Here is a 14,723-nt window from a genome sequence, read left to right as displayed (position 1 = left end):
AGTTTTCTTTTCCAAATGTTTTTGGAAGCAAGATGTCAACTCCATCTGCTGATGAAGATCATGTAATATGATTGAAAGCTCCAGAACAGCTACTTAATGGACCTTGTGCTATGTTTTATCACAAAATATGGTTTTATTTAATTTATTTAATTTATTTAATTTATTTAATTTATTTAATCTCAATTTATTTTATTTATTATTTATTTTATTTATAACGAAAATATGTGTAAAACATATCGGACTGGACTGTTCTTTAGCTGTGAAGAAAATGACAAAAAAAAAAAAACAGGGCTGTAAACCGACATACGTCATCAATAGGCGACGTGGCAGTTGGATTTGGACGGCAAACGTGAAACGTTGGTGTTGCTACAAATGCTGTGAAGTAAGTCCATTTCGTTCTTTAAGATAGTAACACTGATGAACGCGTGTTTAATTGACATTGAGCCTCGTCAGCAGAGCATTTTTGGCGACTTTTAAAGTGATTTTAAAGCGTTTTACAGATGCAACGCTACTTATAGCACACTGTGTTTGAAGCTAACGTTAGCACCTCAAACTATCAAATCAACTTTGGGACAGTTACGTAACTACGTATTACATACATCCCTGCTAACTAACTACTATACTTTTAATTTCTTCAATTCTTAGATTACCTCTTTTGGACTTGAGACCACACAGCCTCCAATGAATCCATTAATTAGACGGAGACTTCCTCCGTCCGTGAGGAGCCTTCTGACCGACATCGGTCCTAAGGAGGAGTGGACCGACAGCGAGCCCGACACAGTGACCAAAGATGGGCTTCTGCTCCCGTCCAGAGGAGCTGCTTCTGGACAAGAGGAGTTTCTCACGCCAGCCAAGCCCCGAGAGGAGGCAGCAGTGGACGGCAGTGACGCCAGGAGCAATGCAGTCTGCATGTTGTGTAAATGTAAGCCCTCCTGTTACACCTGTCCTCGGTGTAACCTGCAATACTGCGGCTTGGCTTGCTACCAGAGCCCAGACCACTCCGTGTGCTCTGAGGAGTTTTACAAGGAGTCTGTCCTCCGGGAGCTGAAGGATATGGGGAAAACAGAAAGTGAAGGGAGGAATAAAATGCAGGAGATCCTTGTGGGACTCAGACAAAAGGCAGAAAAGACAGATGGGGGGATGGAAAGTTTGTTAAGGGACGCCGGTATTGTGTCAGAAGACGCAGATGAAGGGGAAGGCGAGGCAATGGAGAAAGTGCAGGTTGTGGAGCTCCTGTCCAGGTTGGCAGAGCTTCAACAGTCAGGGGAAGGGAGCGCAACAGAGATCGAGGCTATTTTGAGACAACTTGCAGAGTTTGGAGAAGGGGAGCAGCTGCACGGAGACACGGATGAGGGCGCTGAAGGTGCAGAAGGGGAGCTGGACTTGGCCGATCGGCTCTCGGGGCTGGACATTGACACACTTTCCGAGGAGGAGCTGTGGGAAGTTCTTAATAGTAAAGAGAAGGAAACGTTTATGGGTCTGATGAAGGGTGGAGCCCTCGGGGGACTGATTCCCCTGTGGAAGCCGTGGTGGGAGGAGCATGAGGATGGAGGGAGAGCACTGGTGGAGGTGCTTGAGGAGGAAGTGAGCAAACTGGAGAGCGAGAATTCAACAACTATGGCTGAAAAGGAAGCTGATAATACGGTGAAGAATCGGGGGAAATCAGCTACAAAGCTGAGGAAGATTAAAGGAGGAAACATAAAGGGAAGTTCAGCAGCTCCCAGTGTCCCTCAAATATCTGCAAAAATCCCCAAATTGACTTCTTTATGTGCTAATCCATCTCCGCTTGTATGCTATGGTTTGGTCAATGCACTTTTTGGCTACACTTTCACGCTGAGCCTGTTTAACAACGACACCGATTCACTGATGTTTGAGGTCTGTGACATGATCCTTGCTTTGTCTGAGGCCCTGAACTCCAGCAGGACGTTCATCTCCGTCCAAGAGGCCTTAGACTGCGGAGAAGCTCTCATTTTGAGCGGAGGTTACCTGGACAAAGAGGATCCTCTTGCCCCTGCCAGGGCGGCAGAAGCCGTGGCTCACGTCACGACCGGCCGAGACAGAAAGGATGCTTCAGGATACTGCCTGGCAGCCCTGAGTCAGCTCCGCTCGGTGCTCTCCAAGGCCAGAACAGCTCTTTCTAAAGAGGGAGACGAAGGAGCAAAGAGACAGAAGTACTTCCTGGCAAGCAAGAAGTGCGAGTTCTTTCAAGCCTGGGTTCTGGACAACGCGCACAGGATTCGTACACTAGCTATCGAGTTGTGGAACGAACACAGTAAACGAGAGAGTGTGAGGAGCAGCATGGAGAGAGAAAAGACTGTTGTTGAGGAACGCTTGAAGAAAGGGAAGAGCAGAGGGAAGGGGCGGTTAATCGAAGAAGTGAGCCAATGAAATCTTTCTTGTAAAAGTTCATGATGTAATAACAAATATATGAATAACTTGCATTTTATCACTGTGAAACTGGTCGGATCCTTATATACTGTTGTTTAGTAATGTAAATAAAGTTTACAATTATGATTAGGTACAAAAAACATTTGTTACAATAAAATATAAGAAGGCATCTTTTTGTGTTTCATAATTTCTTGCGTTATATTTTGGGGGAAAAGCACAAACAAGTAGGGTGTACAACTAGAGCTTAGGATTATGACACGCAAGAACAGTGAATAAATTCATGAATTGAGTATTTGCGTATGTAGGTATTAATATTTTGGGGTGGTCATAAGATTGAGATGTAAAAATATGTAAATTGAATAAGCTGCCTTTTTTATTTGGTTGTGTGGGTTTCTGTGAAATTTAGTTTGTTGGGCCTTTTTTGCAAGGTTAGCTATTTTAAAATTACAATATACTGTATATGATGTATATTATATATATGTACATTATGTAAGTACAATTTTAGATTATACCACTTCTACTCCACTGTTTGACAGCTTTAGCTACTATAATTTCAAAAATATTAAACTATAATGATGTATTATTATGGATTAAGTCTGTAGAACCACCTTTACCAGCTGCAACGTTATATTGACACTTACACATGAATGTATCAATAATTATAACCCACTGATATACTATATCATATACGGTGTATTGTATATACGGTATATATATATATATATATATATATATATATATATATATATATATATATATATTTGGTACTTTAAGTATTTTTTGATACCAATATAGTTGTATTTTCACCAAATATTTTGAAAGCATGACTTCTTTTACGACAATTTGTACACTGTGTACGTACGGTGACGTCCGTGCTCTCGCGTGGCTTTCTTTTGACCGGTCACGTGGTGCGGATGCCCTTCCACACAGTGCGACAGGAGAAAACATGGCTGCGCTCTTGAGATCAGCACGGCTACTGAAGTTTTCGCCTTCGGGCTTGCTTCAGATCACAGGGACCAGGAGGAACGGGCCGCCGCTCGGTCGGCTGTACAGCGGAGCTCTTGGCGGCACAAAGGCCGGAGTTTGTGCCCGACAGATCGGCCCCGCATCGGGACACGCGTCCAGGTATCACGCGCACGTCTGTTAGCCCGGTGTCGTTAGCCGTAATCCACGCGTGAGATGTCATTGAGGCTCAATGACATCTCTACACCAGGCCTGCATGAGCTGCAGTATTAAATGTGCTAACATGTGTTCATCATGTTAGAATAAGTTGGCTAATAGTTAGCTGCATGGTTAGCTCAGCTGTTAGGTAAACATGGCTCCCGGTTTACACAAGGTGATGATCAGACGTTGTGTAACCAAGTCAAGCTCTGTCTCATAATTAAGCCAATGACAGTCACTTGGTTCTTAATCCTAATGTAACTGCTGGAAATAGGTTTGTTTGTTGCTGTGTTTTGTATTGTATTATTTTGTATAGCTCTTAAGGAATGACCCATCATTGGCACGTTTGTCATGCTGCAGCTTATTTAATGAAGATAAATAATTGTCAAATTTTGGCATTTTATCATGAATTCCTTGAGACACTCAGCTGATGTTAAAGCTGAGAGATAACAGACCCGGGTTACTCTGCAGGGGGCTTGTTTCTCTGTCAAGGTCAAAACCATAAGCAGTCTTTAACATGAAGACTGTGGCCGAGCATCCACAGATGTATTCATCTTACTGCTTATTTAACACGTGTATTGTTGTGCACCCAACACATCCTGACCCAACTCACCCTGTGCTAATAAACGTCTTCTCAATCTGGTCTTCCACAGTCGCGTGTGGCCGTACGCAGCGGGCTGTGTGCGTAACTATGCCGTGGCCTCGGAGCAGAAGGACGAGGCCAGCGTCGTGGTGCGCTCCAAGCAGGCGCAGCAGTTCGACTGGGCTCTGGCCAAGCTGGACAGCTCCGTGAGGAGAACCGGTCGCATCACCAAGACCCTGCTGCTCCGCATCTTTCACGACATCTGCAGGACAGGTATAGGCAGCTTTAACAGTGATGCAAGACTGAGGCAGTTCATCATTCCTCTTATGAACATGAAGCTATAATATAAGGCATAATGAACTGAGCGTGCTCTATGTTTCCTCTTGTTCTACATCCATCCCCACCTGTTGGTTCTTTGGTGTCTGTCTGCAGGTTATCCCAGTGGGAACCAGGCCTTGTTACTGCTGCGGAGCTGCGGGTCGCTACTGCCTGAGGTTCCCCTGGAGGAGCGCACTGAGCTGGCTCACCGTGTGTGGGAGAAGCTGCAGGAGTTGGGTAAGAGGCCGCAACCCTACTGTCTTATTAAGAGTACTATCTTGCTGTTTGACTCATATTATTAGACTGGGATTGAATTTGGGAGAGTTACACTAAAGGCAACTGTATAGAGTGCATCCTCATCACGTATTTAAGGACCGTATGAAAGTTGAAAATCACACAATAATGCCGTTTTTTTACAGCTTCTTGCTATAATAAACGGTGTCGTTTTGCCGATTGTTTAAAGAAAACCAGCTTTTCAATCATGCTAGTGGGTGTTGTTTTTTTTTCTCACTGTATGTTGTTGATGTTACATTTATATATTTGCACATTGTCCTCCCCAGGTGCACAGTATGATGTCAGTCACTACAACGCCTTGCTGAAGGTTTACCTGCAGAATGAGTTCAAGTTCTCCCCCACCGACTTCCTGGCCAAGATGGAGGCGGCTAACGTGCAGCCCAACAGAGTAAGCGCTGCAGTGCAGAGTGCAATACTGAGAGAAAACACCCGATTTCTGCTTGCTTGAACAGCAGGTGATTTCCAATCTTCTGTTTGATTTGCTTTTTATTTTTGTGCACAGGTTACCTACCAGAGACTCATAGCAGCATACTGCCAAAATGGGGATATCGAGGGAGCGAGGTGAGAAAACGTGTTCTGCTCATGAACCAACCAACCAAACAGAGTTCATGCTCTGACATCTGCTACTAGACTTTCAGTCAAACTTATTTTCTGAACCTTTTCTTTCTCAGCACCATATTGGGTTTCATGAAAAGCAAAGATTTACCGATCACAGAGGCCGTTTTCAACTCCCTGGTGACCGGCCATGCTCGTGCAGGGTGAGTGTCGCTGCTTCTGCTTCCAGCACACTGTGTTTAATGGCCCACAATAAGTGTCGGTGTTGGAATAATTTGATTCTAAACCAGCTGTCGTCTGTCGCTGTGCAGGGACATCGAGAGTGCTAAGAACATCCTGTCTGTGATGCGGGGAGCAGGAATTGAACCGGGTCCCGACACTTATATATCGCTGCTTAACGCCTACGCTGAGAAGGGAGACCTGGACAGTTTGAAAAAGGTGTGTGCGTGCTTTTCCTTCTCTTCATCCCCTCCCCATCCTCCCTAACCCCCCATGCTTCCCAAACTCACACTTTCCTTGTTCTCTCCTCTGTCTCTCTCTCTCTCTGTGTCAGACTATGGAGGCAGCAGAGAGTGCAGACGCCAGTCTGATGGACAGGGACATCATGCAGGTCATCTTCACTCTGGCCAAAGCCGGACACCAGCAGCACATCCCAGACATGGTGGAGCGCTTGAGGCACGAGAGGGGCTACGTTCCAGGTACAAACACACACACACACACACACACACACACACACACACACACACAGACACACACACACAGCAGCTAGACTTCAATAATCTGCTGTATTTGCAATCATCTCTGCAGTTTTATGAAGCTGAGCAGAACGAGTATTTGTTTTTCTTCCTGTAGATGCCATGAACTTGTGCCTGAGGCTCATCACCCAGAGCCAGGAGGACACTGCTTTTCACATCCTCAAGACTTTCCCCACACTGCAGTCGGAAAGCTTCAACTCAGACGCCGCTAACCTGGGCAACTTCTTCCTCAGACACTGTGTCAACATGGACACGGTAAAAACATGTCACCCATTGCTCCCCTCACCTATTACACTGTATTCATTTTGATCTTTGAATTTCATTTCTGATGTCTTTGTGTGTGTGTGTGTGTGTGTGTGTGTGTGTGTGTGTGTGTGTGTGTGTGTGTGTGTGTGTGTGTGTGTGTGTGTGTGTGTGTGTGTGTGTGTGTGTGTGTGTGTGTGTGTGTGTGTGCACCACAGTCACTGGAGAAGATCGGCAACTTTTGCAAAGAGCTGCAGGAGTCAAACCTGCACACTACGGCGCTCAGCTTCGCCCTGTCCTGCGCTCTGGAGGCCAAGAAGACTGGTACAGCACACGCTTAATAAACTTGCATTAAGAGATGCCTCTCCATCCGCTATTTCTGTACACGCACTCATCTATGTGCATCTGGTGAATTGTGAATATAATATATTTGTATCGTGCTACTGCAGTTTATTTTTTATATATTTTGCAGGTATGTCTTTAGAGCTGATGAAGATGATGAAGGCGCAGGACTCACCCGTAAGGCCGCACTACTTTTGGCCTCTCCTCACTCAGCATGTGAAAGACGGCAACACAGCTGGTACGCATGCACGCGCACACACACACACACACACACACACAGACACACAGACACACAGACACACAGACACAGTTCTCACATACACATGTGAACATTCTCATGTGTATGTGAGAACTCAATGGTTGCCATTGAGCCCCAAGTAGGAAGAAAAAAAAAAGGTCCCACCTGCTGTTTGTGCATCCCATCTGAAATGGAGAGTTTTGTTTTTTGGTGAGCATGATATTCGCAGTTTATGAGCACGCGTGTTATTTTTGTGGTGTACAGGGGATTATGACTTCCTCAGTCCTCTGTACCAGAAAGAGCTTTTAAAGGAGTGTTTCCCCTCAAATATTAATGCCCTACAGAGTGGTCCAGCTGGGACAGATTTCACTGTGCTGGGGCAGTCAAGGGCAAACAGGTCTGATCCCTGCATGAGAGAGTTGGAGCAGGAGGAGATGAAACAACACACACAAACACACACATGTCTCTCCGGAGAGCTCTAGGAATAGATCGCAAAGTTTAGAACTCCCCATGTCAGCCACTTTGAACAGACGAGCCCAAAAGACTCCCTGACTTTCAAAGAGTGCGCTCAGACATGAAAGTCATCGTTTTTATTCCACTTCCTGATCTACAAACTCTGTCCTGTTGTAGCCTCCTGGGTGAACGGCCACAGGACATGTTTTCGACTAATCAAAGTGAGTGAGGGCTAAATTGTAACAATTACTGTTAAGAACACATTATTATATTATTTGCTCAGATGCCAGTGCGCCATTCTAGGAAATAGGAATTTTGTGACGGTAGTATTAGGGCATTTCCTGCACAAACAGACTCTAGTATAATAGTAAGCTGCAAGCACAGTACAACCAATCTCTGTTTATCCTGATCAAGGATTTTAGGAGAGGCATGTCTTAGTTAAAGTCATAGCTGACTCTGAATCAACCGTGCAGAAGCTGCTGAAAGAAGAAAGTGGTGGCTGATCTGTCGACCTTTGCCCCAAGCTGGGAGGCACCTAAGGTTCCTTGTTGGGGACACTGGGGGGCTGAGAAGCCCGAAGCACATGCAAACACACATACATGGATGCACATACAGGCCTGAGGCTGAGAGGTCAGAGGTCATTCGGCTCCGGTGGCTGTACTCAAATCCTTTATCAAACCAAACTTGTCTCTCGGCTCAATTCTTCACCCAAATATTCCTCCATCCCTCGTTTACTTTGCCCATTTATTTTTCAACAAAAACAAGATTTTAAGACGGTATAAAGTCTCTTCTCGTTTTTAAATGATAAGATCAGTAGCATGAGTATATAAATCACTCAAGCTGAAGGGATATAACAAGATCATTTATATGGTTTCTGTAAAAATGGCTCATATTACAAGAAGAAATAATGGGGTGTATGTATGTTTTTAATTTTGCAAGAGCAAATTAAATTCTGCAAAGGATCGAGAGATCATTTTGTTTTCCCCTCTTATGATAGTGATCAGTGGAGATCACAGTTCGTGTACACGTTGGGCAGATTATCGCTCATCCCATAGGCTTCATTGAGTGGGTGGATGGACGTGAGGCAGTACTTTTCTACGGAGCCTTCGGTGTCGGACGCTGAAAGTGGTATTGATGTCTTAAAGTTTTGTCTCGTCTGTCTGCCGGCGTGTATGGTTTAGTGGAATATTTCTGTTTCCACTATCCGTCTCTGCTGAAGGAAATGGTGATTTTCTTTCCCTTGTTTTTAGTGCAGGAAATCGTCTCGGTGGCAGATTGCCGGCATTAGAAGACTTGTCAGAATTCGCAGCTCCTTTATGAATGTAGCCTGTCAAATGCGTTCAGCGGGGGCTTTGGTTTTAAGTGCTTTATTTATGCTGAGCTCTGGCTCTCTCTTTGGGGTTTTTTAAAACGATTAATAAATGATGTACTTTCCCCCTGTCAGCTAATTGACAGCATTTGAGCTGGCAGGGAGGAGAAACTGGTTAGACCAGTGTGGCCGTCGGTGCAGATTGACTTCTCTGTGTGTGCGGTCCAGACACATTCTCAGTGTGAATGGTGAGATGCCTCAGCGCCAGAGGACTAGACATGAGTTTAAACATGCACAACCACACACACACACACGTAGACGCATACTCTTACTTGAATCCCCCAACCGCACGTCTCAAAGCCTCTCAAACACATCGGACTGCATCCATCTAGTTAACACAGACAGGAAGGAAGGAAGGGAGGGAAGTGGGAAAACTTCTCTTTTTCTAACACAGTGGCTTGTTTCCAATGGTGTTAGCCTTAACCCTCATGAAAGATGCAGCCTCTTCCACCCCCCCCTCTTTCCTTCCTGCTCTCTCTCACACTCATTGGCTGCAGGAGGTGTGTGTGTGTGTGTGTGTGTGTGTGTGTGTGTGTGTGTTTGTGTCCACATTTGTGAGGGAGGAGGGGGGGCAGTGCAGGTGATGTGACTGATGAGGAGTGACTTGATTTCATGTAAATGCAAGCGCTCTGAGGGAATTCACTTTGGATTACGCGCCCCACTGTGCACGGCCCATGAAATATTAAGCGCCGTGTCACTTTTTGTCCACAGGTGTCACTAGCGGGCAGAGAGGGCAGATCCGTAGAATTGGTGGAGAGCAACGGTGGGGGGGGGGGGGGGGGGGAGAATGAGGGGAGGGGAGAAACGGGGGAGGAAAAAGAAAATCCCTTCGCATTTTGATGAGGTGTGGATTTGGCGGGTTTAGCAGAAGCATATGCTGGGCCATACTTCCCACCTGCCGCCAGCTAGTCACCGCTTGTCAGTCCTAGGGACGCAGCGCTCTCTTATCACTTCTGACATGAGGAACCAGGAGAGGGAGGGAGGGAGGGAGGGAGGGAGAGGGGAGGGGAAAGTGGAAAGTGCAGAGGAAGGGAGTGTTTCTGGTCTTGTGTGTTTTTGGGTGATGAGAGATGTAAAGGCTCTCCTTCCTGGCCGCTCTCTCCCCACCCACACCTGACTCTGTTTGTGTGACCTCATTTTCAACCCTTTGCCTCTTTCTTTAACGCAGCTCTGTCGAGTAGAGAGGGCTGCATTAAAGAAGCAATGCCACAGCAATCTGTAATGCAGCCCTCCATGCACTGTATGTTAGCCTCAGCTGAGTTAATTAGTGGGATGAGAGCCAAACATTACCTCGATTTAAAAGAAGAAAAAGAAAAGATGCTGCAGGTTTTTTTTTTGCCTCCAAAATGGAAATTGTCTTCGTACTCTGTTCTGTTTTTAAACAACAACCCGTCAATGCCTCGCAGCAAACAAAGTCTACCTTTAGAGAGTCATGGACGCGGAGAGACGGCGAGACAGATGGTGTTGGAGGAGAGAGAAAAGGAGAAGTGACAGGTACTCATGTCCAAGGACGGGAGGAGATGACAGCGACCGGTTCGCTCCACTCCTCTTTTCCTCTCTTTCCTCCGTCCTCCCTTCTCGTCTGTGACAGTTAACCTGAAGACATGAATCTGATGATGATATCTTGTGACCACTGCCGTGCTTAACTCACGACTTTGATACTTCTTGCCCGGATGGTATGTCAGGCTTTATGCTGACCACCCTGGATGGCCTCCACTCTGTGCCGACAGGGGAGAAGGGAAAACGTGTTACTCACATATGAGGACTATGGAGTGAAAAGTAGAAGACCTAAAGGAAGAACAGTATAAATGACACTTCCATATATACATTTTATTTTGTGTAGTTTCTTTACTGTTCTTCTTTTATTCTCCAATCTTATTTTGGTGTAGTTCGCCACACTTTGACAGGTTCAAGTCACCTTATTTTGAGTTGCACCCACCAAGTTCATATTGTTGGACTATGGAGGCTTAATGCAGGATGGACGGTGTCACCTGCCTTCACAGAAAGAAGCTGAGGTGGTTTGGAGGAAGCAGATTGTGTCGGAAATCTCCTCTCTGTCATAACGAAGTCAATTAACACCACAAATACATCATTGCAACTACAGTACCTCCTCGTTCTCTCTTTGTCTTTTTAGACTTCTCTTGTCGTCACCGTGACTTTGTCAGGAATCAAGGATTTTCTGAGGCCAGGCTAGCTGTTTCTAGTCTTTGTGCTAAGCTAAGATAACCGGCAGCTTTATATTTATCACGGTCATTCACTAGTTTTTCATAAAAGCTGTCCTAGAAAAGACTTGCAGGCCAATCTGAAGTCTTGTAGTCTTGTATTCCGACTTATCGGATCATTTTTCAGTACTTTTTAATCGAGATAAAGAGAGCTAAACATACTAAGAAAATTATGCAGAAAAGAATAATGAGCAAATCAAATATTTCAAAATGTAAAGATATTCTTACCAGTATTTCATATGTTGAAAATAACGCTGATTTGGCGTATCAGAAGTTTATGAAAGTTATTAACATTAGTTTCAATGATTGTTTTCCAATTTGTAGTTCCACCAAGAAAAGCACTCACGTTAGTAAGCCCTAGTTCACAAAACAGTTACTGAAGCTGCTGAGGAAAAAAAATAAACTACAGAAAATATGTTTCAAATCCCACGCCTCTTACTCATGGGGCTTATAAATCCTGTAGAAATAATTATACCCATATCATTAGATCTACAAAAAAAGAAATATTACAGTGAAACATTTGTGAAGTGCTCAAAAGATATTAAAAACACACGTTATGAGTTACTGCAGGTGTATAATCCAACATCCCTAAACAAACACAAGCCCATGCTTACTCTCACATCCACACACATGCTCGCACACACATTATTTTTCTTTCGTCGTTTGTTTTGTTGTAATGTAATTTCTTATGCTTATTTTATGTTTGTAAAATGTTTATATTATATAGGTGGAGGCTTCAAATAAGCCAAGTTGGCTTTCTGCCTCTTCCTGCACTGTGATATTCATTTATCTCTTATGTTTGTTTATTTTAAGTTTGAATTGTGCAAAAATAAATAAATAAAAATGGGGAAAACATTTTTGTCATCTGAAAAAAAGTCACCTCTTAGTAGCCTGACTTATTACTGCTTAGCTACGACACGCAGAGACTCTGCCATACGACTGTAAATAATGAAAGTGAGAACTGAGCCCTTGGTCACAGAATTGACTTGACAGAAAAAAAACTGCACACAAACATGCTTGTTAGACAACAGAAAAGTGCTGATGTTCATGAAAGCTCAACGTGAGGAAGCCGGAAAAAGCGTGAGTGAGAAAAGGCCGGCTTGTGCATTTCTACCTCCAGTTCTCCATTCACTTGTTTTCTGTCTGTCTGGCTCACCGTGAAATTGATTATGGATTATTCAGGAGGAAAGCAGGAGTTCCCACTCTTCTTTCATAAAAAAACAAGCCCGGATGAAAGCGATTAGGGGGTAAGAATGGACGGAAGGACGGCGAAACGGATGGATCCTCCATTGAGAAGAAAGAGGAATATCGCCTGTTTTTTTCTTGAAAGCAGGGTAGATGGATAGCGAGAGGGGAAGATGAATGAGTGATCTGAATGGATGGATGGAGTGGTTCAGGTAGCCCTACCTGGGACAATGCAGCTCCAGTCAGGTTTTAATGGCATATAAAAGCCCGGGCCTCATCTTTTATTTAGCTAAAGAGAGAGACTGCCAGGTGAACACATACATCCCAAGAGGATGCAGAAAAACAGAGCCCTATATATATGTGTGTGTTTATGTATGTGTGTTTTAGAACCTGAGTAAATACACACAGCATCCTGAGGTGTGCACTTTAAGGTAGTTTGCTGAAGTCCGCATGGGAACAAGGTGTATTGGTACACTGTATGTGGTCATTTATAGCATATAGATGCACCTCAAAGCACATAGCAACACTCACTGAGAATGAACACACACACATGGGGGGGGGGGGGACTGGCCCTCATTTAGATGCAATGTCCTTCATGGGCACGCTCCCAGACATATGCAAAGTGCTGCAGTGCCTCCTCCACATGTGCACACACTCGCGAACACACAGACACTTGCGGGCATTTGGAGAGCGCATGTGTGGCTGTTCCATATGCATGTGGATGTTTCGGCCTCCCTCCCTGGGGCAGGACCTCGGGGCTCCGCTGGAGAGCAGGGTGACGGTGCAAGAGTCCACTTCAGGCCGAGTGCGTGTTTATGTACACGTATCCTTCAGGCCAAGGTGGAGAGGGAAGCAGCCTTTAGCATTGTGTTGATGGAGTGTGTGTGTGTGTGTGTGTTAGTGCCTGGCGATTTAAGTGAAGGGGTGAGAGAAAGTATGTGCCAGCTCATTTCTTAGACCCACATTTTAAAAAGTGCCGACACAACTCCAGGCCTGTGCATGAGAGTGAGTGGAAGAAAGTGTTTGTGTGTCTGTAAAAGTGCAGCATGGGATTGAAATAAAAAGATCAAACAAAAAATATGTTAATTGCGGTCCGATCTAATACTTTTTTAAAAGTTTATATTAATTACTTTTTGCGTGTGTGTGTGTGTGTCGTAGGTGTAGTTGAGGTGGTGAAGGGCATGCAGGAGCTCGAGCTGTGTCCTGATGTGGAGACTTTATCCAACTACATCCTCCCCGTCTTCCCGAGCATGGAAGCAGCTCGACAGGCCCTCAAGGTAATCCATAAATCTGTGTGTGTGTGTGTGTGTGTCTGTGTGTGTGTGTGTGTGTCTGTGTGTGCGCGGCCAATGTGCATTTAAGAAGTTTTTTGCTGACTTAAAGGTGACTTTTATCTGTTCAGGATGCAGGCATCTCTTTGGAGTCGGAGGGCTTCGTGTCTTCAGAGGTTCGCTCGGTGGCTGTTAGCAACCTGGCCGAACTCTACACCATACGTAAGCCTAAATACACACACACACACACACACACACACACACACACTCTGACACATTCCAAAGAAGCTCTACTGCATCTTGAGCACCCATCATCATAAAAATCGCTACTTTGCCTCCGGGCTAATTGGACCAGCATTACACACACACACACACACACACACACACACACTTGCTCCTTCTCTCTCACATTTGCCCACTTACTCCTCTGTGCTCATCAGGCCTTTTAAGAGATTAGTCTGTGTGAATATGTAAAGAGCGAGAACGAGAGGCGCCTGGACTGGCAGAAGGACGGGATAGAGAAGGCTGTTAAATAATGGATGACTCTTGTTTTTTTTTTCTGTCTTTCATCTCGTTTTAGTCTCAAACACATCCACATCGTTTTCACAGACAACCCTCTGTGTCCCGAATGGATCCCCCCCCCCCCCACCCCCTCACATTAGGACATTTCTGCTTCCTTACTGGTTGATATCACAGTAAATTGAACAATTATTTGACTTTTGGTCCCATAAATCAAACCTTTGGAACTGGAAACTGGTCAGGGCCATTTTCCAATCAGACTCCCACCATTGCCCCTTTTACCAAGTCCAAAGTCAAGTAGTAGAATAATCAATAATGAAGAATAGCAGCCCTGATCAGTCCACATGAAGACTCTTTCTTTCCCTTTCATCACTCATCTGTCCGTCTCCTCTCTGTTTCCAGTGTCTGATCCCTCCTGCCCCTCGGTGGACCTCAGTATTTTCCGCGGCAGCCTCATCCTGGGCTTCAGAAAGTGAGTCAATTAGCCCGTCGTCTATTTACCTCTTAATGTGTTCTCCATCATTTGATATTCCATATTTCTCCATATTTTGCCTCATAACTCCTGACTGGCGTTTCAGGGAGGCCTGTAGCACTATGGAGGTCACTGCGGCATATGTTATGACGATGACATGTGCAGCCTATCACACCATCTACTGTGTGTGTGTGTGTGTGTGTGTGTGTGTGTGTGTGTGTGTGTGTGTGTGTGTGTGTGTGTGTGTGTGTGTGTGTGTGTGTGTGTGTGTGTGTGTGTGTGTGTGCGTGTGCGCAGCTGCAGGGAAAAACACTCCATCACTCTCTCTCACACACACACGCATACACGGCTGCCT

General features: G+C 45.1%; 2 protein-coding genes across 2 annotated transcripts in view; both read left to right on the top strand.

Annotated features, from left to right (window-relative positions):
* Positions 1 to 318: 318 nt before the first annotated feature.
* znhit2 (zinc finger, HIT-type containing 2) lies at positions 319 to 2,549 on the top strand. Its single transcript, XM_079169219.1, has 2 exons — positions 319 to 382; positions 646 to 2,549. Exon 2 carries the CDS (start codon positions 682 to 684, stop codon positions 2,386 to 2,388), a length of 1,707 nt encoding a protein of 568 aa, XP_079025345.1. The 5' UTR covers positions 319 to 382; positions 646 to 681; the 3' UTR covers positions 2,389 to 2,549.
* A 779-nt stretch (positions 2,550 to 3,328) lies between these two features.
* Positions 3,329 to 14,723, top strand: part of lrpprc (leucine-rich pentatricopeptide repeat containing) — a 48,696-nt gene continuing 37,301 nt past the window's right edge. The window contains exons 1-14 of the mRNA XM_079169466.1: positions 3,329 to 3,513; positions 4,203 to 4,405; positions 4,565 to 4,687; positions 5,011 to 5,132; positions 5,247 to 5,305; positions 5,416 to 5,502; positions 5,611 to 5,737; positions 5,853 to 5,997; positions 6,152 to 6,309; positions 6,516 to 6,621; positions 6,770 to 6,877; positions 13,265 to 13,383; positions 13,509 to 13,599; positions 14,299 to 14,368. Of these exons, the coding sequence (XP_079025592.1) occupies positions 3,335 to 3,513; positions 4,203 to 4,405; positions 4,565 to 4,687; positions 5,011 to 5,132; positions 5,247 to 5,305; positions 5,416 to 5,502; positions 5,611 to 5,737; positions 5,853 to 5,997; positions 6,152 to 6,309; positions 6,516 to 6,621; positions 6,770 to 6,877; positions 13,265 to 13,383; positions 13,509 to 13,599; positions 14,299 to 14,368 (1,697 nt within the window). The 5' untranslated portion in view covers positions 3,329 to 3,334. The remainder of the gene's footprint in view (positions 3,514 to 4,202; positions 4,406 to 4,564; positions 4,688 to 5,010; positions 5,133 to 5,246; positions 5,306 to 5,415; positions 5,503 to 5,610; positions 5,738 to 5,852; positions 5,998 to 6,151; positions 6,310 to 6,515; positions 6,622 to 6,769; positions 6,878 to 13,264; positions 13,384 to 13,508; positions 13,600 to 14,298; positions 14,369 to 14,723) is intronic.

Source organism: Pholis gunnellus (genome assembly GCF_910591455.1).
Source record: "Pholis gunnellus genome assembly, chromosome: 11".
Classification (NCBI taxonomy): Eukaryota; Metazoa; Chordata; class Actinopteri; order Perciformes; family Pholidae; genus Pholis; species Pholis gunnellus.
The sequence above is the reverse complement of the archived record's forward strand: the minus strand, read 5'-3'. Positions and strand labels throughout refer to the sequence as shown.

Excerpts from the sequence above, each read along its gene's own strand:
- znhit2 (XM_079169219.1), top strand. The coding sequence starts at position 682 with ATGAATCCATTAATTAGACGGAGACTTCCTCCGTCCGTGAGGAGCCTT.